General features: G+C 46.6%; 1 protein-coding gene across 19 annotated transcripts in view; it reads right to left on the bottom strand.

Moving 5' to 3' along the window:
- Window positions 1–25566, bottom strand: part of GAPVD1 (GTPase activating protein and VPS9 domains 1) — a 1092811-nt gene that overhangs the window by 735049 nt on the left and 332196 nt on the right. For all 19 annotated transcript variants that reach the window (XM_069609416.1, XM_069609426.1, XM_069609418.1 and 16 more), the window contains one exon: window positions 9204–9396. In XM_069609416.1, coding sequence (XP_069465517.1) covers window positions 9204–9396 — 193 coding nt within the window. The remainder of the gene's footprint in view (window positions 1–9203; window positions 9397–25566) is intronic.

Here is a 25566-nt window from a genome sequence, read left to right on the forward strand (position 1 = left end):
ATTGTCTCTAGCTAGTACATTCGAAGGCAAACGATTCAGGCTAGCCGGCGATGGACAGTGCGACCGCCCTGGTTTTTCTGCCTAGTACTGCACCTACCACTTTCAGGACATGGATAGTAAGACAATTGTGAGTTCGGTGGTCATGCAGGTAACATAATGTACATCCTCAGTGGCCATGGAGAAACTAGGATTTATAAAATCAGTGGAATATCTACAATCGAGGGGAATGCACATCGACCTCATAGCCACGGACAGACACGTTTCAATTGCCAAGACAATGAGAGAGCAGTTCCCACATATTAAACATCAATTTGACGTATGGCATCTTGCTAAATCAATCAATAAGAAAATCTCGGCTGCAGGGGAAAAAAAGATTTGGAAAGTATTTCAGAGTGGTCCCAGTCTATCAGCAACCATCTTTGGTGGAGCTCCAAAACTTGTGAAGGGTCAGTGGAAATACTACTTGAAAAATGGCGGTCACTGATGCACCACTGTACCAACGTGCACCGCTGGTCAGAAAACCTACATTTCCACCAATGTGAACATGCCCTTTATCCCCAGTGGAGGCACGGAAGAAGTGGTTGAATCCATCTTCACCGACACACAAAGCCATTGAGAAGATTGTTTACGATAAAACTCTATGAAGAGATTTGAGGGGACTGACAGAATTCTGTCACACTGGAGGTTTGGAGGTGTTCCACAATATGTGCCTAAATTACAGGCCAAAGCGCTTGCATTTCAGCATACAAGGCATGAGACATAGGACTCTACTTGCCGTCTTGGCCCATAACGAGAATCTCGGCCATGAACAATCTAGGACTAAGGGTAATGTAAGGATGCCTCGCTACACTAAGGCCCTTTCAAAAAGTAGTAAGCAATGGGTGATCAAACCAGTCTATGAGGAAATGGAGTTCGACTTTGTCAAAAGCCTTATTGTTGCTTTATTAGAGAAGCACAGATATGGAATTTTGAACGTTTCTGTGCAGAGCACTGATCCATTGCCACCCAACATTGCCACTGTGCCATGTCCACCCAAAGCAGAGCTGGTTGTGAAGTACAAATCCTGGTTTAAATAATTGTAATACGATTGTCTTTTTGTAAATAAATTTTATTGTACAGTGTCCATACAAAGTACGCTAACCCTAACCCCTACCTTCACCATCCTGGGTGCCGAACTACCTGGGTGTCATCTTTGAATTCTCTCTATTCACCTCATATTGCTGACCTTGTCTATATGTGTATATTACTTTTTGTTGATTTAACTAATTTTCGCAATCTCTTATAAATGGTGGGCACTGTTAACCGAGGGGAGGCTTGTGTATTCAAAATAATAAAACAAACAAATCTCACTTTCAAATCAACTGCTCGGGTATTTTATACTTTCACCTGACCTCCCCCAAAAAATTAAAAGTCTCAATAGTTATGGTTCTTTGGGGCTTCAAAGCTCGCAGACAACGAGGACAAAATTGGGGCCTTAGAACGCGCCAAGCGAGCCGTTGCAGATGGGTTAGAAGCCAGTTCGCATTTGCACATTGAGGCGCACTACATAGATGGATTCGAAACTTCAAGTTCTCACAGATGGCTTTACTACGGGATGTTGCAAAGAAAGAATGTATGCTAATTTCTAGTGAAGGTCAACGGCTTTGATTTTCAGCTCGTGCCCTGAAGAGGCCCACAACTCGCACTGGCAGTATAAGGTTCTATCGTGTTTTTTGACCTTGAGAGACAGGGACCATGCAGAAAGAACTTCATTTGAAGGGGGGGTTGGTGGGGTGCTATAACGTTTGAGACGATAAGGCAGAAAATTCTTAAACTAGACAGTTTCGTGTTAGTTCAGTATACAAAAAAATCGTCAAGAGCACAGTAGGATTTACGGACTGCATTACGCAGAGAAACGATGGAAATTGCAAATATAATGTAAGTAACTCTTTAGACGCTTTTATACCAGAATGAAGAATTAATGAATGGGTGCATGAATAAATGAATGAAGAGCTTTGAAAAGGTTTGTGGGTTCATCCTTGTAGCGGGCAGATGGGCATGCAGGTCCACATTCCACACGCATGTAGACAAAAAGTTCTTTCTCATTGTGTACCAACCTCGATTTAGTTAGTTTTCGCATTGATTTTAGAGCCGAACATACTCCATTGCACTATCCTTGAAAGCAAATAGTTTCAGCTTGGCCGTAATAAATAAAATGAATAATATTAATAAAGATCGGCTGGCGAGACGAATTATACATTTTATGTTTTCAAAATAGGCATATGCTCCCATTTTGCCACTGTCGCCAGTTTCAGACACTGGCAGAGGTTTCTAAACAACTGCACCATTCTGATGATCTTATGAGGTGATCGCCAAGGGCCCATATGGGGTACTAGCGGCTAGAAGCAACATATCAACCTTTACGCTGGCCTAGTGCCGACTTGATGGAACAGCCTTGCGGTTCAACGTGCTACAAAAGTGCCTCTTTGAATGAAAACCAACACAATGTGTACCATAAAGGAACAGCGCGTGACTCACGATAAAACTTTTGCGGATAGAGATAAAAGAAAATAAATGACTTTCGGAGTTCATATGGCAATTGCAGAATATTCTATAAACATTTAATGTCAAATAAATGTACTTTACCAAATTTACTGTGTTGCTGTTTGATTTTAAAGTACAGTTTCATATTCTGAATTGTGGCGCGCTGTGTTGTGAGCCGATCTGTGTTGGTTTCCGGGTTCTGTGTGAAGGTGCGTAGAAGACTGGGCGCGTTTGCCTACGCAGCACAGTAACGTCACGTAGAGAGGCGGGGGAATATGAATGTTTTGATAATGTCAGGCTCAGGTGCGGGGGATATGATTTAGTGCCGCAAAAATCGGTCAGCCAGGGCGATGGGGCAAATGATAAGATTATCACAAAAAGGCAGCTCCCTGGTACCTGTTTTCGCGTGCATTTAATGGACGAAAATTTGGGTAAGGTCCATAGGAAATTTTTCTAAAATCGAGTGACTTGGGCTTAAAAACACATGGCCGACCCGTAGGGGCAATAAAAATTTTTGACCGAACCATTCCTTTAAGCAAACAGGTTGCGCAGCACTGCTTGGCCGACCCTGGAGTCCCGATCGACGCAGTAAAATCTTGTGAAGGTGTGCGTCGACCTCCATGTAGCAGCCCTGCAGATGTCCAGCAGGGGCACACCAGACAGGAACGCCGTGGTAGCAGCGATCGCTCTGGTCGAATGGGCTCTCGGACGGCCGGGCAGCAGTCGGTTTGCCAACCGGTGACAATGCATGATGCATCCGGAGAGCCATCTGGAAATGGAAGTCTTCGATAGAGCCTTCCCTTGATTCACAGACCCAAAGTTCACAAACAGTTGTGACGTCTTTCGAAAACTCTTTGTGCAGTCCACGTAGAACTTCAGCGCTCTAGCTACATCCAGCGAGTGCAAAGTCCTCTCGGCCGGCGTCTAAGGCGACGGAAACAAAACTGGTAACACCAAGGGCTCGTTGAGATGGAAGTCCGACGGCACCTTGGGCATGAAAGAGGGGTGAGTCCTTAGTACCACCCTTGTGTCATGAAAAGTCAAGTATGGAGGCTTGCAAGATAGGGCCTGAATCTCTCCCACTCGTCGTGCAGAGGCGATGGCCGCGAGGAACGCTGTCTTCCATGACAGGAACTTCAAAGGCGCCGAATGCATAGGCTCGAATGGAGGTCCCATGAGCCTGGTCAGCACCACATTAAGCTCCCACGCCGGGGAAGGAGCCTTCACCGGCGGAAATGATCAGAATAGTCCCTTCATAAATTCCTTCACCAGGCGATGAGACCACAAGGACGCCCGTCCCGTAGTCCTGGTATATCGGGAGATGGCAGCCAGATGTATTTTTATGGAGGCGTGAGCCAGGCCGTAATCCGCAGAGGGTTAATCTTCTGTGCACGGCACCAGACAGAGAACCTCTTCCATTTATGACCGTAACACTTGAGAGTTGAGGACGCCCTGGCCTTTGCAAGAACCTCTCTGCAATCAGCCGGGATATCGTACCCTCCAAACTCTAGGGCTGCAGGAGCCAGGCCTGCAAGTTCAGCGACTGTGGGTTGTGATGGAGAATGGCGCCTCCTTCTCTGGAGAGAAGATCCGCGTCCGCCGGCAGCCTGACTGGCGGGGACGTTGACAAATCCAGAAGGTCTGGGAACCAGATCTGCCTCGGCCACGCCGGTGCAACGGGGATCATCCTGCACCTGGACTTCTTGAGCTGGTTGATGAGGCGGAGCAGCAACGGCAATGGAGGGAACGCGTACAGAAACAGGCCGTACCAAGGGAACGAGAAAGCATCGCCCATGCTCCTCGGCTGTGGGAACCTGCTGGCGAACCTCTGGCACTTGGAGTTTGTCGCCGTCGCGAACAGGTCGATCTGGGGTTTGCCCCGTCGTTGGAAGAGTCGATCCACTTGATCCTGGTGCAGTTCCCACTCGTGGCACGAGCGAAGCTCCCTGCTGAGTGAGTCGGCGATTGTGTTTTTTATTCCTGCGAGGTTGCAGGGAACCAGAAACATCCCCTGGGCGACGGCCCAGTGCCACAGATCCTGGGCTTCCTTGGATAGGGCTGGGGATCTGGTGCCCCCCCTGCTTCCGTATGTAGAACATCGTGGTGGTGTTGTCTGTGAAGAGCCTCACCACTTTGTCCTTGAGGGACGGAAGGAACGACTTGAGCGCCCAGAACACTGCTCGGAGCTCCAAGATGTTGATGTGAAGAGACCTCTCCCCCGGGAGCCAAAGGCCTCTTGCGTTGAGATCTCCGGTGTGGGCCCCCAAACCCTCCAGAGAGGCGCCTGTAGTCAGTCTCTTGAAACGCCGGGGTTTGAAAGTCTGTGCCCCTCGTGAGGTGAGCCCGGGTGCCCCACCATAGGATCGCACGACGGAACTCCTCGTCGAGGGGGATCCGGTCCCCGAAGCAACCCCTCGCCTGAAAGCAGCAGGCGTCGAGGAACTGTAGCGGACGCATCCGAAGTCTGCACAGGGGCACAAGGTAGATGCAAGAGGACATCATCCCGAGAAGGGACTTGATAGACCTCACCCTGGCCACGTCCATGGCCAACAGGCGCCGCACCTTGCCCAGGATGGTCTTGGTCCTCTCCTCTGAAGGGGAGGCCAATTGCTCCACAGTATCGAGCTTCGCCCCCAAAAACAGAGCGACCTGCGATGGAACCAGGTGGGATTTGGGGTAGTTGATGGCGAACCACAGCTCCGTGAGCAACCGGACGGTCCTCGTTGTATGATCTACGGCAAGTTCCCTTGACTTTGCCAGGATTAGCCAGTCGTCCAGGTAGGGGTAGACGTGGATCCCCTGTAGGCGCAGCCGCGCCGCCACTGGTGCCAGGCACTTGGTGAAAACCCTGAGTGCCGACTTTAATCCGAACGTTAGGGCTCTGAATTGGTAGTGGGGTCCCTGAACCATGAAGCTGAGGAACTTCCTGTGCCTTTTCAGAATGGGGATGTGGAAGTAAGCATCCTCTAGGTCCGACGACGATAGGAAGTCTCCTTCCTCCAGCTGTCCCAGCACGTGCTGGAGGGTGACCATCCTGAATTTCTGCGCCTTGATGTATTTGTTTAACCGACGCAGGTCCAGGATGGGGCGCCAACCGCCTGTCTTCTTTCTGACGAGAAAGTACCTTGAGTACACTCCGGAGCCCCGGAGCCTCCTGGGGACGAGCTCGATGGCACCTTTTTTGAGCATCGCCTTTACTTCCAACAGCAGTTGAGGGACGTGATTCTCCTTCCTGGCCACGGGAGGAATGCGTGGGCACTTTTGGAATTCCAGCGAGTGCCCGTTGGCCAGGGTGTCCAGCACCCAACGGTCGGTGGAGATTGACTCCCACACGCTGACGAACTTCGTCAGCCGGCCTCCCACCGGGGTGCTTCGGTGGGGGCCCGACGACACGGCCGGGTCAGTCTTGTTTGGAGGAGGCCTTGCCTCCTTGACGACGGCGGGATCCCTTTGCTTGCCGCAACCTCTGTAGGCCTCCTGGGAAGAGGAGCGGGCCGTCTGACGGTAAGCGGAGGAGCCACCGCTGGATCCTTTGGAGGCAGCACCCCGTCTGCCTCCGGGGCTCCGAAAGGGCCGTCGCTGCTGAAGCACCCCAAGGGCCCGGCCCGTCTCCGAGTCGGTCTTGATGGCCTGTAGAGACTCATCCACCGCCTTACCAAAGAGGTTGTTGCCGTCGAACGGCATGTCCAACACCCTGGTCTGGACATCCTGGCGAAAGTCGGTCGCCTTGAGCCATCCCCGTCGTCGGAGGCAAACTCTGTTGCCCAGTTGGTGAAATCCGGTATCGGCGATGTCCGTCGCCACCGTTATGGCATGATCTGACACCACCTCGCCCTCCTGCAGAATTTCTAGGGCCTCTGCCCTTTTGTCATCAGGCAGGAAATCTAGCAGGGGAGCTATTTTCAACCATAGCTCCCTGTCGTAGCGGTCCACGATAGCTAAGGCATTGGCCCCCTTAATCGTCGTCGCCGCCATGACTCGTCCCATAGAGTCCAACTTCTTGCCCTCGCTGTCCGGTGGGGAAGTGGAAGTTGAAGCCGCCGTGCCCGCTGCCTTCTTCTTAGCCGCTGCCGAGACGACCGAGTCCGGCGTGGGCTGGGCCCTGTGGCACAGCGGGGAGGCATCGGGGACTCTGTACTTCTTCTCGTACCTGTCCCTCTTGGCGGGTGTCATGGCGTCATGGCAGGGTTCTGGAGGACCGCAAGCCCCTCGTCCCAGATGTCGAGTAAAGGCACCGCGAGGGCCGTCTTCCTCTTAGCCTCTCGTCGTTGGTACAGAAACCCCTCCTTTTTCTGTTCTTCAGCACATCCGAGCTCTTCCAGCTCTGCCCTGGTTATGGCGTGGAAAGAGCCAACCTCGTCGGCAGGGGACGCCCGCGGGGGGGGTGGGGGGGGGGGGGGGGGAGACTGGGGTCATTGACGACGGGATGTCTACTGTGTCATTGCCGCCGTATCCTCTCCCGGCGAGGGGGATGAGGGGTCCACCGGTCTCGCAGGCACGAAGGGCGGAGCGGGGTGGACTCTCTTCTTCGGAGGGCTTCCCGACAGGCCTGGTTCTGGCTCCTCGGTCGGGGTGCGTGGTAATCTCGTCCTTATCTCGGTACATAAGGATTGCCAACAAAATGGCTGCCGAGCTATCCTGGGGCTCGGGCAATGGCTGCGACGGACGAGATGGCCGCTCCATTGGGCCCTGTTCGTTGTCGATATCTTCGATCACGTCAGCAGGGACCGTCCCCTGGGATCGAACCGCTCGTTGAGGTTTCTGAACCTCTCGTTGAGGCCTATGGACCTTTCGTTAAGGCCCTCCTTGGTCTCCACCAGTTCCTCCTCAGAGGCTGATTCCGAGTCTGTAATGGCCACCGCCCCCCCCCCCCCCCCCTCTTTTTCAGCCGGGTGCTTCAGGGGGGTCTTAGAGATGGGCTGGAAAGAGGATTCCCTCCGAGGTGGCAGGGATACTCTGGGCCCAGAGGCTGTTTCCATTGGCGTAGTCTCAGCAGGCTCCGCCAGTGTCGCAGCGACCACTTCGGTAGAGGCCTTAGCCGGCTGGATCAAAACCCTCACCACCTTAGGTGCTTCCTGGGCCTTCGCCTTGGGGGTAAGGGGGGGGATTTGTGGAGGAGGATCAGCGCCTCGCTCCCCCTTCGAGATCGACCGGGTCCGCTCCAGCAGCCTACCCGGGTTCTCGGACTTCCTCTTCCCCGAACCAGAGCGCTGGCTCGTGGTCGAACGTGCCGGGGAAGTAGCACTCTGCTTGGCAACAGAAGAGCCCGACCTTTCGGCCCTCGCGGAGCCCGCGGACTCGCGGTGCTTGGCCTTCTGTTGGGCCCCCGTCGCCGGGGCGCCCTCAAAGGACTTAGAAGCCCACTCAGACTTCTTCTTCGCCTTCTCACTTGCTGCGCCCTTCTCCAGACAGGTGGCGAGGCGGGAACGACAATCTTGTTTGGTCCGTTCTGAAAGGTTCTTGCAGAACGCACAGTCCTTCTCCACGTGCGTCTTGTCCCCATGGAGGCAGTAGAGGCATTGCGAATGCTTGTCCTCCTTGAAAAGGTTATATAACCCGCATCCAGGGCAGTTCCTGAACAGCTTGGATCCGGGCGTCGAGCTCCCCTTGTCCTGGGCCATGTCCGTTGAGGTAGGCCGCAGATCTTCCGGAATCCTCCAAAAAGTGTAAACTCCACGAAAACTTCACCCTTGAGAATTCCGAAACGGGTCCCCGTTAACGCAAGAAGAAGCGGTGGAGCTTGAGGCTCGATTAAATCGAAAAAATGAGAAGTCTCCTGAAAAAAGCCTGAAAACGCAGCAAAAAAACTCAGAGCTAAGCACGAGGACTCCCAACACTTGAGCGTGCGGTAAAAAGAGGATGGCTGCCAGAGGCGGGGCTTAGGGAGAGGGCCGTCATTGGCTGGGGGCAGTATGACCCAGAGATCAGTGATTGGTTACTACTAAGAAAGGCAGATCAGAAACAAAACTGATACTGATACTGATTTTTTCTTTCCCGAGGATTCCCAGCCTGACGACGGGGAATATTCATGAGCATGTGAATCCATACCAGACCCCATGCTGGAGAAGGTACATTACTTGATTAAATATCCACGAAATATGGACTGACATACAATAAGACAATTTACAGATTACTTTATTATACAAATATATTACAAACTGAGTAAAAGTATTGCTCAAGTCTCTAGAAGCGAGAATCCGTTTATTTCATTTGGTTAAATAGAAATGTGAAATATGCAACAGCAATTTATGCCACCACTACATTTTAAAGATTATCAACCACCTCATGAAGATTACTTTGCAAGAACCTAATCTGCTAAGTCAATATATCACATGGTACATTAGGCAGAAGGTACTACCACTACAAATCTATTTCATCCTCAACATCAGCTCCTTTGCTCAGATACTCACTGAGAAGTATCTGCAGCCAGGTAACCAGATGACCAGTTCTTGCACATCTCGCAGTCAGGTCAATGCTGCATAGTGTGTAAGGGCAAACTTGGCGTTGATGTATTGTCCCATAATAGGCACAAAAGTGAATAATAGAGGCTCACACAAAATTATGGAATTTTGGTTTTCTTCCAATGCACATCAATCTAGTTTTGCCTTTTAAAAGTGAATCACAGTTGCTAGTACAGCGGCAGAGTTATCCTGGCAGGAAATCAAGTCATTTTTCCTTACCTATAGGTGTGCGGTTCTTTTTGTTGGCGGGGGTGCTCGAAGGGGACAGTTGAGGGGTGCCATAGGGAGTCACTTCCATAGCACTGTTCTTCCCAGGTTTAGAGCTCGGTATTGTTGCCAATAGGTTCTCAAGGGCCATTCTATCTTCTTCTCGCAGCTGGTTGCCAAAGATCACATTCCGCATGAACCCAAGCTGCAAGGGCAATGAATAGAGTGATCAGACAGTTGGGAGAGGGTAATTGGCAATTCAGCATAAGTATATAAGCATCAAACCCTCACCCACACCCTCTACCCAGGGCTTTGCTGTTGCAGGCTTATGTGTCTTATCCTACCCAATTCAAATGCGTAATCAGGTAGTTGTACCTCTGCATCATTTTACTTTCCAATCATTGTCATCTTTTTGCAGACTTCACGTAGTAATCATTAAAAAAATGGTACATTTTAATCTGGTCACGCTGTCGCAAACGAGATGTTATAAATTATTACAAGATTCTCTCTATTGTAAACATATGAACAAAACAAACCATTTGACATTTTTTAAAAAAGTATGCATTCATGGTCCGGTGTATTTGACATTCGTTTGGGTTTGAAAGAATGGTGACACAAAAAAAGATGCAATGTTCCCTCCCCTCCCCCCCCTTTAAATAAATAGAACGTGCTCATGTCTGAGCTAGGGCATGACCCTGTAGAATGCTAATAGAGCAGAACCTAAACTATGCTATCAAGTATCGCAGATGTTTTACAAACAAAAGAAACAAATGTGTTTTGCACTGATACTGCAAACTAAATAAGTAACTATGTTGTGCACTGATAATGTGTATGAGGCAGGCGGCACGTCTTGCCCCATTGTCTAAACGCAAATAAGAGTTATGAATCATAATGCCTGGTCGGTTAAAATGTGTGTTTTTTATTGCAGATATGCTGTGATCAATATGCAATAGTGTCTGTAAACACGATATTACAGACCTGAAAAACCTTTGCTCAATGTGTCCTGAGAAAAGCCTTACATGAACGATCAAATCTTTTCATTAAGAAATATTGACCTAAATTTGTAATCAATAAGGCTGGAAACAGACTTACCTCTATCGACACTTAATGTGGGGATTCTTTCGAAATTTGTTATGAATTACACTGATTGAAGTCACCCATTAGCTACTAAGAACACTTTAGCCATAGTGTATCTTGTGATACACTAGTAGAATTCAAAAGCAATTTTTTTTATATAGTTGAAATTTTACAACTTTTCAATATAATGAGTTAAAATATACAATTTACAAAAGAGAAGAAACAAAATTATATAAAATTAGATCAAACTGTAAAGAACGAACATTTGTGAAAAAGAGATTATTAAAACAAAACAAAGTAACAGACAGATAACACAACGGCAACAAGATCAACAACTGCATCTTGCATTGATATCTAAAGTTGGTAAATTGCGGTGTCAGGTCGAACTTTTGCCCGTAAGTCAGTGCTTGTTCAACTACCACGATCCCATACTATTAATCTGCTTTCCTTTCGTCAAGCTTAAGTTCATATAAGAAAGCTAGTGCCCCAATTGACACTGCTGTTGAAATGCCAGAGTAAATAGTTCTCCAGAGTGCGTCTGATGTGACTCCAAATGGTTCGGTTAGATGTTTAAAGAATTTGACACGAAAGTTTACAAGTGATTCACATTCAGTAAATAAGTGTCTCAATGATTCAATTGTTTCTTGCTGTTCACAATATCTACAAAACACTTGCTCTTTACTGATGAGCTTACGACGGGCCATCACCTGCCTCGTTGGCCATAGGTTAAGTCTTAGTCGTAGTAGATCATTGCAATGTTTTACAGATGGAGATTTGATCGATAACGTTCCGGAAAGGAGTGCTTCTTAAATGTGAAGATTAGGGGATCGTAATCACAATATTTTGCGCATTTGGTTCTGGTGTTGTTCCAATCCATTGCGAAAAGTCTTGTTTTTGTGTAGTCTGGATTTTGAAGTAAACTTGAAAGAGAAGCATCAACCAACGCCAATGTGTCAATGACTAAATTTCGTCATTTTTTTATGAAACTGTCTTTTGAGGCAAAAATGTAATTAGCCACTATTCCCAGGACCGTTGTTGATTTCCACGCCAGTAAGCATTTCCGGAACAAAGCTATTACTAGCTAAATGTATCTAGAGTATAGGGAAATAAGTCCCAACTCATGTCTAATGATAACTAATGGAGTTGATGTTGGAAAACGAAGGACGCTACGCCAGAACTTTGATTCTAGGTTGTTCCAGAGTTTTTCGATCATTACTTGTCTCGATTCCGATGAATATAACTAAATAGGTGAAACTTTTTGATTATAGAACGATATTGCCGGAGCGAGTGAACTTTCCGTATTTCCTTACAATTATTTTAGTTTGTTGTATAAAAGTAGTCACCTTGTCTTGTAGTTGTTGCTTGTATGCCACTGCTTGATCTTTTGTAAATATTTGGGCACCCAAATAGGTATAATGATTTACTATTTGGAGGTTCTCTCCCTCGATGTTCCAGGTGAACATTACTCTTTATTATTTACGGTTAACGTTAAGGGTCATCAGCTTTGTTTTCTCGCGGTTGATGCTTAGATGATTCGCATTTGTGTAGTTAATGATTGCGTCCAAGGACTTTTGCAGGCCCTTCGGTGTTTTGGACATAATCACGAGATCATCTGCATACATTAAGAAAGGAATGGCCTTGTTTAATTTTGGAGGATCAATGAGGATATTTTTAAAGGACTCACCCACATCAGAAATAAAAAAGTTGAAAAGAGCTGATGCAAGGGTGCAACCTTGTCTCAATCTTCGAAATGTTCTAATCGGTTGAGATAATATCCCATCATTTGTAAGACGGATCTGTATTGTGTTATTTGTATGTAAATCTTCGATCAGATGTATGATGTAATTCGGACATCCTAATTGAATTAACTTTTGAACTAATAACTCGCGTGAAACCGAGTCAAAGGCGGCCCGTAGATCAATATAAACGAAATATAATGGCTGTTTAATTGTTTTGTGGTGCTCAATGATAGCTGTTAATGTGAGTAAATTAATAGATGTTCCCATACCGGCTACAAAGCCGGTCTGAAAGGGATCTCTAGTATCTGACTCAAATGTCCATTTGTTGAAGTCTCTCAAAATGAATTTTGAGAACAGCTTGCCAGAAGCATCTAGTAGGGAAATAGGCCTATAGTTCTTAAGTAATGATCAATCTGCTTTTTTGAAAATCGGTATTATGATTGCAGATTTCCACAAAGCTGGTATACTGTGATTATTGATAATTTGATTGAAGATTAACGTCAAGATCTTGGACCATTGTATCGGAGCTTGTTTAAACATAAAATTGCTCATACCATCCGGTCCGGGCGCTCGTGATTTTGAGAGCTTGTTTATGTAGAAGAGTACATCATCTTCAATTTTTAGGCCTACATAGGTAGAATTCTGTCTTATGACATCGCTTATTGAGCAAGGCTCTTTCTGGTACATGATGGTGAAATAATTGATCCACTGGCCTTCACTCACTCCATTTAATTGAGCTGCCTTTTGGGTGGAATTCGTGGCGTCATTAATTAAAGCCCAAATTTGACCCGTATTTTTGTTAATACTGTTGTACAACATAGATTCACCATCTTTTTGGTACATAAGAATACGGTGGCCTCTCAGCCAGTTTGTATACTGACATCCGAGTGATTTTAGCTTCTGGTATTTGTCAATGGAATTTGAGAGCGGGATTATTTTTCTGTTTTTTCTTAGAGTTGTTTTTTTTTGTTGCACAAGCACATCGAATGCATGCCTAGGTTTTGCAAAGTCAAGTTTACCTTCTTTGTAAACAACTTGAAAAAGATGGAGGTGTGCTGTGTAGTAAATATGAGGATGGGCAGTGTTTGCTTCAATTGTTTTGTGGTAGTTCGCCAAATTCTTCCCATTCCATACCAGCCTTGTACGGGCGTTATTAGTGGATACTGTATGTTAAAATGTTTTATTATCATTTTGAAGGACCATTTCGACATTCCATTTTAAGTTCAGAGCGTTATGGTCACTACTTGTTTGTGGGAGGATCTGAAGACTAACCGCCTTATTAAAGGTAAGTGAATCCAGGTAAACAAAATCAAGTATTGAAGACACTGTACCTCTGCCCAAAGTGGTATTGGGGGTAATATCACCAGGAACCAAACCATTGCACATGACCAGTTTCCGAATTTATTAGGCTCTTCCTTCCATCTTATACAAGTGAGATTGAATTTTAGGTTGCGTTTGGGTAAAAGTTGCAAATTTATATCTCCTGCTACAATTACTGAGGTAATATCCGGTGCATCTGAGATGATGTTCAAAAGGAGTTCCAACTCCAGGAAAAAATCTTCATCCCCAATGCCTTTCGGATTGCGATAGACGTTCAAAATTGCTATTGCACTACGTCCCATATTCAGTCTGACCAATTGTAAATAAGGATTTGGGGAGACCCAATCAGGGAGACTCCAGTTCTTATGATTTTTTGTAATCATCATCAGCCCTGAAAAGGGCCTTCCAGATTGCCTTGAGATTGCTCGGTTTAACAGAATAGTGTGGTCTTCCCACGTAGGGCTCTTAATTAGCCATGTTTCTTATTATATCATGAGGCAATAGGACAACTGCACTGGGGCCTAGTAGATGGATGTGGCCACATGTATTCCAGCTGATTAAGGATAATGTGCGTAAATCATTATTATGATTTTGGTTCTCCCTCATTTGCCAATATTTGTGAGTATCTGGATGTATTTGTGGCAGCGTTATTATTAGAATGGATGTGATTTCCCTGATCGTGTTCTTCCATATAATTGCTTTTTGTTTCTAGGGTTATGTTTCCTTGCGCATCTAAACACATGGGATCTCTGGCTAGCACAAATCCCAAGACAAATAGTTCCATTCGGGCTTGCCATAACACATTTCTCGTCAAGTTCGAAGGTAACCAAAGTCTCACCATAGAATGATCATGATCTTTGATGAATTCGACCTGTGCAATGTCAATTGAGGTGGTGATGTGCAATGCATCAATATCTTCGCAGATTGCTAGAACATTCGTTCGATTAAGTACATAGTCCGGATATGGAGCTGGACGACATTTGAGGATCAGCCTGTGGTGAGTATTCCACTTTTGTTTATTCTTAGCCTCATTGCGTTTCCCAATCGTGGAGCTATTCTCTTTTTGTTTAGCCGGTTCTTGTCCTTTTCTAAGCTCTTGATGCTTGCTTATTGTTTGGTCGCGCTCCACTTCTGTTGTAGCTTTGTTAGACTGAATGGGTTTGTTCATGTTCAGAATAAAGTAATTTAATTGCTTTTGCTATTTGGGTATCTATATCAGCTATTTTTAAATTATGTTTCTCTTGCGTGTCAATTTGCTGACTTTCACAGTCATCATGGACAGATAGACTATTTTGCCTAGCAGTCATCTCTTGTTGAACGATAGACTTGAGAATATAATTGTCCTTTTCCCTTCTCCTGTGTATCTGACCTTTGATTAGAATATTTATTGCAGCAACTTGGTTGCAGCTGCTGCACTGCTTGATGATACAAAGCAAGTTGAGACTGTTGAGTGACTTGCACTTGTTGTGGTGGTGGAATGTTCACCTTGGTAGAGCTTAAAACAGGTCTTGGAGTGTTCAGCCGATTTTCTTGTAGCTGTAAAGGGCTTTTCATTGATTGTTGCAGCTCGAGGTAATTCTTTATGGAATTCTCAATCTGAGATCTAATATCAGCCAGTATTGAGAAGTTCTCTCCATCTTGTTTGGAACTGTCCAACACATCTCGTTTTTGAGCAGCCACCCTGAGTTGAATCCTTGACAGCCTGTGTTGTAGTGGTTACAACACTGGGGTTCATCCCTTGGCTAAGTCCTACTTGTTGAGTTATTAAGCATTGAACGTGTTCTTGAGTCTCAGGCTGGACCACCACTGCATCAATTGGTACATCCATTTTCGTTTTTTCATTGGTAGAAACGTTGCCTTCTATAGTGGCAATCAATTGGTTCAAGGATACATAGTCTCTGACAGTGTGTGCTGCAGTTTCCGATGTTACACCATCATTTTTGTTTTTCACATTTTTAGAAGCCTTGTTGTTTGCCGCCTTTGGGTTCTCTTTCATTTTCGGAATTAATTGTTTGATTAGATGATTGATATTAGCTCTCGAGCGTAATGTTAGTCGTTCCTGGGTTTTTTTTTTTCCGATTCGTACCAAATGCTTTGGTTTTGTCTTTTATTTGGTTGGTATTTTGAAACAAGTTGTACATTGTTGTTCCAGGAATCTCTAAAGATTTCTTTTCATTTGTAGCACAGGTTGACTGGACGCTGCTCTCTTGAGTATACACATTGGTGGTTAAATCACACTTTTGATGAGATGGAACACAGACAACATCCTGATTATTGCCTTGCGATTGATCGGCCATGTTTTCAATAATCAGAACAGATTTATTTAAGTTCTCTTGAGGAAGTACTTCTTCGATGACATGATTTATCTCCGGTAAAACGGAATAAGCCTTTGCTTTGAACTCAATGTTAGGAATGAGTTTATCAGGGCTCCTAGGAAAGAGACATGCTTTAGTCGACAAACTATTCATCCAGGTGACTAGTTGATCAAGGTGATTAGCTTGTATTGATAATTTGGAGTCCAAAGTTTCAAAGAGCTTCATCAATGTGACTATACTCATATGCATTGAATTAAGCGTAATTTCCAGTAGGTTGATTTGTGATTGGGGCTCCTGGGTTGACCCAACAAACAGTGTCTTCATGTTATCGTGAGAGGGAGTCACTTTTCCTTCATTTACTAAACCGGCCAGAGACATATGTAGAGTGTTCGCAGTGTTATCATATAGACTTGGCGATTTCTACACACTATTGTCCTGGTCCGGAATCATAGATGACGATGTTATGACTGACAATTCTTCCAGATTTGAACTCGACCCTTCTTCCCCATCTTCTAGGTCGATATCAGCAGAACGGCATGTTTTTTTCCTTGTCACAAGGACAAACAGGATTTAAGCTCGACCCTTGTTCTCTGTGTTGTAAATCAATGTTAGTTAGTACTGGTGGGATTTTTTTTTTTCTCTCGTCTTGTGGGCAGCCGAGAGCTTTATCAGGTTTCAACTTGGAAATATTGAATGTGTTTAATTTAATTTTCTTTGTAGAGTCTGAATAAACCTGATCTTCAATCAATCAAGATAACTGACACTTCTGACGGAATTGGGTTTGGGCATGCTTCCAATGTCAAAGTTTAAGTGACTTCAGATATCTCAAATTGATGTTGGGGAGTCCGGGTCACCGTCTGATTTACGGGCACATTTTCTAAGGATGTTGAAAGTTGCTCAGCAGCCGTCCTTAGTTGCGTATCCGTTATGGAAACATCATGAATGCCGATAGAGTTCGCACTGTTACACTTTGCTAATAAGATAGCATTAGATGAAGTATGAGGAGACATAGTGCCTGCCGTGGCAATCAGAACACTGCCGCTTGTCTTTAATTTGCAGAACTCTCGAATATCGCCGTCGCAAGGTTTCTTTGTGGCAATATCTAGAGATTGATTGCACACTTTTCTCTTCAGATTATTCACTGTTGAGATCTTGTTAGGTGTGGATTTCAAAGTTAAAGACGTACTTGATATTTTCATGTTTTGTCGACATCTTTGAGCGCAAGAAATAGCCACTGGTTTGCATCCAACAACCACACTTTAAGCGCCTTTTGTCAAGTGGCGGACGCACCTTTGCTTTGCTTTTGATGTTTCTTTAAATCGTAGCACCTCCGTTCAAAGGCCAAGCCCCACAGGCACGAGATGCAGCCGTTCAAAGGGCAAAGCCCCGCAGTCACGGCTGAGTCCCGTAATAGTGTCCGTTATTTCTGTGATGAAGCCGTTCAAAGGGCAAAGCCCCACAGCCACGGCTAGAGCTTCAAATGGACTAATGTGGTACGCTGGAAAATGTAAGCTAATTTATGGAGCGCATGCAAGTACCCATGCCACGTGAAAGTTTGTGCTCCAAAGTAGCATTCCCGCAAGGTTAAATAAATCTTACCTGCAATAAATTGCAGACAGACCCGCTATGTTTTCCAAATGCTGGCGTCAACGGGCTGGACTCGGTCTCTCCTCGTCCCGCCGCTCCCCAAGCAACACAAATACACTCGCCGCACTCCGCGTATGTCCGGTGTTTTTGTGCAAAAGGACCGCCTCCTGGTAGGTAAACAGCGCAGACAGACTGGTCGCTGCAGCTCCTCTAGCCACACTCGCCGCACTCCGCAATTCTTGTTATATCATCAGCTTCTGTTCTTTTAAAATATTGTGTTTAACAACTATGTTTTATGTTGTTTTTATATTGATTGTGAGCATTGGGTCAGATGAAGTATGTTTTTTGATGTGTTATAAAAAACGGATACATTTTTTTGCTCATGCGACCCCGTCATCTTTTTACATGCGTTTAAAAAAAGATGTGCGTTTAAGTTGACTTGGGCTTTGACCTAACTCCCAAGCCTCCAGTGCTCACTCAATTAGGTAGCTTGTGGGGTCACCCTTCTTGTTTATTATTGCGAGTGAGTCCTCTCCCTACAAGCCCCTAAATACAAAAAAACAACAAAAAAAAAACACAACATTTTCATTGAGCTCATTGAGTTTCCCAAAACATTTGAGGGTCCAGGTATAGGGGTGGTCCCCTTTATCAATCCCCTTTTCCTTAAGGGGGCTGCCAACTCCCTAACCCTGTATCCCTACTTCAACAGGTCTGGGGACAGTACAGACTTGCTCTACAGCCAGCTGACCCCTACTGTGTAGGCTAACCCTACAAAGGAAGGCCCAAAAGGATGGCGTCTTCTTTATTTAGCTTTCTCAAGGACTTTCTTTTTACTTTATTTTTTATTGCAGTTTTAAGACATCAAAAACAACATACTTTGGTATACAACCACTCTTCTCTTATCCCCCCCACCCCCAAAATCACACCCCAACCACTGCCCCCTCCCCCCCCATCGAGTCGACTTCTGCTTAATTCAGTCAACAAAGCTTGGTCGTGACATGTAAGGAATCTTTTCTCTGTTTGACATTCTACTTATGACTTTGGCCGCCTCTCGGGAGGCTTCCACCTATTTGCGGTAGTAGCCAGCTTAGATGAGCCCTACTTAAATGGAGTTAAACCCTCTTAAGGCGTGGGGTTCCAATAATTGTAGACTCAGTTGGCCATTTATACAACTCCTCCTTTTAGTTCTTATTCACATGTTTTGCCAAGAATTCTCCCCACATTGTTTCATGCGGCACTGCTTTTCCATGGGAACAGTGGTTATCCTCTCCATTGTACATGTTCATGGCAACATTAAACCACTCCCTCTTACCCGGTATTTTGGAGCGTTTCCATTGCATAACAAGACAGGCCTTTGTGGCCAGCATAAGGGGGGGTGCGAGCCCCGTCAACCTAGTGAATTCACCTTCTATTTCCTCTATCCCAAATAAAATCAGAAGAGGCATATTACTACGATGGATCCAGTTGATATCCTTTATCCAGCCCAGAACACCTTGATACGAGGGAAGCCCCACCACATGTGCCAATAATCTGCCCTCTCCCCACACAAGTGCCAACACTCCAGGCTGGCCGATTGGAACATCTTTGATAACATGACTGGGTCATATTGCCATCTATGAAACATCTTAACAGCATATAATTTGTACTGGCAGGCAATGGAGACCTGTGTGGCCCCTTTACATATTCTCCCCCAAAGTTCTGAGTCTATATCCACCCCCGCGTCTCTCTCTCACCTTTCAGTTGACCCCTTCCTAGCATCCACCAGTGCACTATCAGGCCCTTGGTTCCCCTCCATTTGTCTAGGAGCCCATCAAAGGGGGTGAGGTCTCTCTGCATCTTCTCCCTCCATTTCTTATCCGTTAGGACCCCTTTTAACTGAAGGTAGAGGAAGATCGAGATGGGTCCTATACCCAGTGTCTCTTCCAGGTCTCGGATTGAAATAAAGGTGCCCGCTTTCCACAGTTGCCTACCCGCTCATGCACTGCCTCGAGCCAAGCTTGGAACTGTTGGGGAGAATTCTCAGAAATGTGCTAATTCCCTCCACCTTAGAGACCACCAGCAACTTTGCTGGATTTTGAGGACTTGATTTTTTTTAACCTGGAGAGAGTGAGACCCTTTCCCCCTGCCCTCATGTATTTTAATGTGATTTTCAACTGTTTCTTTTGGTTGTGGAGTCTGACAAACTCCGTAGGCATCATCTTTTACATTGTGTCACTCAGCGCCTTCAGTGCTGTGGCACAAGGAAGTCTTTCAGATTTCCCAAAGGTTTAAATGCCTTCTCTGGGATAAACTACTGTTTCTCAGAGCAGTAAAGATAAATTGACTTGACTTACATTTGTAACTTTCTAGATCCAGCAACACTATCTTACAATAGGGTGCTGGAGGGGTTACCTAGTATCCCCTTTGTCTAGCTTCTCATGTAACTTTTTTTTTTAACCTTTTTCTCACTGAATGGCTGATGGCAGTGATTTTGTTTTAACTACTGTGGTGTGCCTTTATCGCGGGCTGCGTTTGCAGCTGCAGTAAAACACCCAAGGGTGCCATGTTTGTCAAAATGGCCCAGTCTTTTTTCGCCATTTCTTTGTGGAAAGGTCCTTCTTGAGTTTTACGGTTCCCAGTCAATTGGTCGAAAACATTTGGTCGACAGGACAATTGGTCGACACCATTTGGTCGAATGCCAAATGGTCGATTTTTTTTTTTTTTTTACCCCTTTTTTGGTTTTTTTTGGGGGGGGGTCCCCTAACCCCCCTTTGTTTTCCCCCCCACACGAAAACCCACAAAACAAAAAAAAAAAAAAAAAAAAAAATTCGACCATTTGGCATTCCACCAAATGGTGTCGACCAAATTGCAGTCGACCAGTTTGTTGTCGACCAATTGACCGGACACCAAGTTTTACTCTGCACGCAAAACCAAATTTGGTCCCATTGTTCGCTTTCCCTTTGGCGGGATTCACGAATGAAGCCCGCCTCTGGCTCCAGGGTGTCTGGGGTAGGCAGGAAGTGAGGGAGATCCCCGAAACTCCCTGTGTTTAGTCTCCTAGGAGACCCAAACGCACTCTGTGGTGATTGGCCGGCTGACTGAGGAATGAATGGGAGTGAACTGAATAAAAGGCAAGGCTTTTGGCTTGGAAGGCAGTCAACCACTGGACGAAGGAACCGAAAAAGAACTTTAAGAGGACGCCTGCTGCAACTCCTGGACCGTTGGTTTGCCCGGTGAAGCCCTGCTGCTGTGCTGAAACGCCAAATTCGTATAGACGGCGAACTCCCTCTAAGGACGACTTCTCCCCTTGAGTTGGTGGGACCAATCAACTCCAAAGTAAGCCACCTGGACATCCATTGCGGAGCTGGTTGAATTTCCACAGAGTTGCTGCTGGAAACCGTACAGCCAGGGAGAGGAACACCAGATTGTGTGCGTTGCTTTTAAGGCCTAGAGCTCCAGGAAGATGCTCCGCACTCCCAGGAAGCAGGACTGACCGAGCCTGAGCCCCCTCAGAGTGCAGGACCCCAGAAGCAAGGAAAGTACATCTCCACAGCCAGAAACTACAGGGTTTGCCATTTGTGTAAGACGCGAGGAGCTGAAACACTGAACAGCCACTGAAAGTGAAGTTTGCCGGTTGCGAGTGGTGACTGTCCCATTGCAGTGCAGGAGTCCCCAGAAGTCCTCCCTCTTGTCCCCACGACTGAGGCCCAGGAACAGTGAGATCTACAGAGCTGCACAGGAACAGAAGTCCGAACATACCTCTTACTATAGTTGCTTGAATCTTCTACTCACAAATCTAATCAGCTTGTGGCCCTACATTTAATTCTTCTTTTCTTCTAAAACATTGTGCAAAGACTTTTCTACTTGCTTACCAGAAGTGCTTCATCTGAATGACTCTTCTTAGGGGATCCAAAAGTATTTGCCTGCTTAAGAATATTTGTGGTCTCTTGTTCTAATAATCTTTTCCTTTTCCCAAATTCTAACAGTTCTTCAAAATACCAACAGTAAGATATTAATGTCCCCATCACCCTAGCTACTGAAGTCACCTGAGGGTGTAGGTTGTGTCTGTGGGCCATCCCAAAAGGGTCTTTACCGATTTAAAAACTAAGAGCGTACAGTATTGAAGTGTATTTGTGTGTTACTTTTATATTGCTTCCTTCTGAAGAAGGCTTATTCTAACTGACTGATAAATCAATAATTGTTTATTCAAGAAACCTTGGGTGTAAGTTTATTTGAATACTTGTCACTGAATCTATGTGCAACTCCCCTACAGCTCACATTGACACCTCCTGAATAGCCTGGCTGCTCAACACGCTACCAAAACTGTGCAGCACAAGTTTATACCAAAGGTTGGGTTTTCTATACCTGTGGTCAGAGTTGTGTGTAGTGCACCCAAAAGGGTACTGCAAACAAACTTTGCCCAACAGGAACCTGTTGGGGTTTGGTATAAACTCCCGGACCCTGGGTGCCCATATATGGCTCAGCAGGGATAGCCATCTGGTAACTCCATGCATGTCAACTCACTCCTGCCACACCTCCCATATGGCACGCACAAAGACGGGGATTGCCCCAAAAGTGGTGCAGCTGATGAGGGGGTCACCAATGTTCACATAACAAAAGTTTCAAGAGCCGTAAAAACTAAATTTGAAAAGTTATGATTACTATTTAAATGGTATCCAACAGGATATCCTGATTATTCTAACTTGGAACAACCCAAGGTGACCATGATGAGCATAGAGCAATATAATGTCACACTAAAAACATGCTGGGGGTCGCGTATGGTGCACAAAATCGGATGTTCCCTGACCCTACGTAGAAGTTTCCTTCTCGGTACCCAAAGCCACTCCGCTACTTTGGCGGGGCGTAGATTGTTGTCCAGGTACACCTACTGAACCCCCTTCTTCCCCTCGCAAGTGGGGTAAAAGGAAGCTCCGCTGTGCCACTTCATAGTACTTTCAGATTTGCGAGTCCCATGCCCCCACCCCCAATCTTTGGGCAGGGTAAGGACATTGTATGCTACTCTTGCTTTCTTGCCATCCCATAAGAACTTCAGCATCAACCCCTTCACCTCACGAAAAAAGGACCCAGGGAGGTGGATCGGGAGCATCTGGAACACAATCTAGGGAGGCAAACCATCTTCAGGGCGTTTATCCGTCCCAGCCAATGATTTGAAGAAGCCGGCCGTGTGCCCATCTTCACCCAGGACCTTCCCCAATGGCAGACGTAAGATCGCTCTCTTGACTTCCTCTCCAGTGATTGGGGCATCTAGTGCATCAGCCTCCTCTCGAGCGAGTCGGCATCTACGTGTCTCATAGAAGGTTGTAAATGTCTCTGGTATCCCTCTGTCCCCGGGCCTCACCCCCACCTCTCAGAATGCTGCACACGTAATCTGGCAGCCAGCTTCGTATTCGCCTTGTCCCCCTTCTCATAAAATGTTTGCTTCCGGAATTTTAGCTTCCTAACAATTTGATCTTCCTCTAGTAGTCTGAGCTCTTCCCTTTTCTGCCTGGCCTCCATGACGCTGCTCTCCCTCTCCACCGTGGCTTCCCTCGCTGCCCGATCAAGGCGGTCAAACCCCCCCCCCTCAGTATATTCTCGATTAAGGCCCGCTCCCTCTTTCTAGCACCCTCGCGGATCAGGTTCCTTCTCCATGTCGCTTTCCCCGCCTCCCAAACCAGTCTTCCTTGGGACCTCTCCTGTGTTCATTCTAAAGTATTCGCCCATTTCCTCTGCCATCTCCTCTTGGAACACGGGGTCCTTCCACAGTGTCTCATTACATCTCCACCTCGATCCTTTCTGTGGCAGACCTAACCAGTCCAATTCACTTTTACCATATCATGGTCGGACTATGAAACCAGGGAGATCTCCGAGCCCAGTGCCACATCCGATAACCCACCAGAGACATACAAACTGTCAATTCTTGTGAAGGTACCATGCGGGGCCCGAGTAAAAGGTATAGCCCTTCATATTTGGGTGGCGACTCCAGGTATCCCTGAGCCCGTACACCTGCAACATCTCCATGTCCCCCACACTTTCCTTTCCCTGTAGTTCCTGTGTACCGGACCCTCCTCCCTGCCTGTGCAGCTTAATATACGCCCATATATTAAAGTCACCTCCCAGGATAATGTGGCCAGTGGCCTCCAGCATTATTTTCGGGATGGTCTTTCAGAGGAACCACTGCTGGCCCGTGTTAGGGCAGTACACAGTGGCCAGCGTAAAATTCACGTTCTGTACCGAACCAACAACCATCAGGGCCCTGCCTTCAACATCTGCCAATATTTTAGACCCCTCCATTTTCAGCCCTTTCCAGATGAGAATGCCGACCTCCGCCTTTCTCAGGTGTCCGGAGCCCCAATATTCTTGTCCCAGTCCCACCCACCCCGCAGAAACCCTCCTTTCCTCCTCCATGGCATATTTAGTCTCATGGGGGAACATAACATCCAACCCTGTTCTACGAAATTCTCTTGCCCCCTAACAACCTCTTTGTGTGGGAGTTCATAACCTTGACATTTAGCCTACCCACCCTAAGAAGGCCACCTCTCAGCACCTGGAACTACTGCCATTCTCGTTCACCCACACTCCTCCTCACTCTCCACCCAGGGTGGCCCTGTCCCAACCTCTGACTCCCCACTGCCACTTGCATTCCACTCGCTGTTCCATAGGTAATTGGGCCCTTCTGCTTCGCCTTCTTCAAGATCTTTTTTTTATTGCTATAGTTATGAAACCGGACGAGGACAATCCGAGGGCTACTGGCCGACCCCCCTGCTCTGTGTATTCTCTCAACCTTTGCCTCATCAATGGAGTCGCCATCAAAGACCAATTTCGTAACTTCATGTAGTGTTCTTTTCAAGTCCTGCTCCGTCTCTCCTTCCGTGTCTGGGATGCCAAAAAACCTCAAGTTGTTCCTTCTTTCACGGTTTTCCAAACTGTCCATCTTTAGGCAGAATTCTTCTTCCCAACTCTCAATTGCCATCATCCTTAGGTCCATTTATGTTTCCAGGGTACTCAAGGAGGTCTGATTGCCTTCCACTTCCTTTAGCCACTCCTCCATCTGGTCTATTCTCTTCGTAATCTTATCAACCCTGCCTCCTATGTCAGCCCTCATGCGCCTCATCACCTTTGGTTGCAGCCGATTCCTGTGCAGACGCTCCCATTTTGGGCTGAAACGGGCCTCAGGCCTGGGACTTTGTGGCATTTATTTGTAGATGGCCAACCTCTACCTCGCTTCCATACACACTGCCGTCAACCCATGTGTGGTCACCAGTTCATCTCGCCGGCTTCAGCTGCCCTTAATGAAGGTATTGAGACTTCAAGATCAGTGCTTCCTCCCGTGGCCCATTGTCCTCCTGGGTCGAGGGAATAGGTGCGCCCGTTTTACCAGCCCTACTGGCCAGAGACAATTGGAGAATGGGCTACTTAAGTTCACCACACCACTCTGTTACTTATTGCTGATCTTGCAGCTGTATTTCACTTTAAATTTCATTCACGGGTCTGCCTTTCTTTGCGTTTCATCTACATACATGCAGTTTTCGCTTGCAATATGTTGTTGCTACTTCATTCACTTTAACAGCACTCAGGTCGCTTGCCAACTCACCGGCTGTGTGTGCTTCTTTGTTTAGTGTTTGCCAATTTTCGAGTCAAGGTTAGTACCACAGGCTTGACTTCGCCTCCCCAACTATGGCGTTCACCCAGGAGGGTTGCTTGCGTCCTTGAAATACAATACAATCTTCACGTATGGGCCCTGGCGTTCTCCACGCATCTCTTGCGGCCTGTCAGAGGCTACGACCTCCACTGGGGAATTCTTGGAGTTTTCGGCCCACTACTCACATCCCTTGATCAGTTGCTCTGATCCAGTATGCTTGCCTTCATCCAGGAAGTTCTGCTAGTTCTTGTGTTCCGCCTTGCTCAGAGTGCCTCTTTGCTTTCTGCCTTTTATTTGTGTGAGGAGAGCTAATGGTTATCAGGTGTATGCACTAGGTTAAAGTGCCCGACTTTGCCTGACCCAATTAACGGGACATGTCCAGTATGTTGTGAGCGCGTTGGCCTGGTTACTCAGTCACCCTCTTCCTCTGCCCTGTGTTTGTGTAAAAAGGGAGTGTGGGGGAAAGGGACATCAGAAAATCCTAAAAAAATAGGATGGGGTAGATGAACAAAAAAGGGGGGGGAATACCGCATCTCACCATCAGCTATCTCATCCCATTTCCCGAAGGCCACTCACCCAAGTGATCCTCCCGCAATGGTCCACTCCCAGGAACTGAATCCAAATGCGAATGCCGTGTCCTGGCCACTTGGATGACAAGTCCCTGAGGACTAGTGTCACGCTCACCTGAATCTCCGCAGGAGCGATGGATTCCTTCG

Source organism: Ambystoma mexicanum, chromosome 8 (assembly GCF_040938575.1).
Source record: "Ambystoma mexicanum isolate Mex_15411 chromosome 8, UKY_AmexF1_1, whole genome shotgun sequence".
NCBI classification, from domain to species: Eukaryota; Metazoa; Chordata; class Amphibia; order Caudata; family Ambystomatidae; genus Ambystoma; species Ambystoma mexicanum.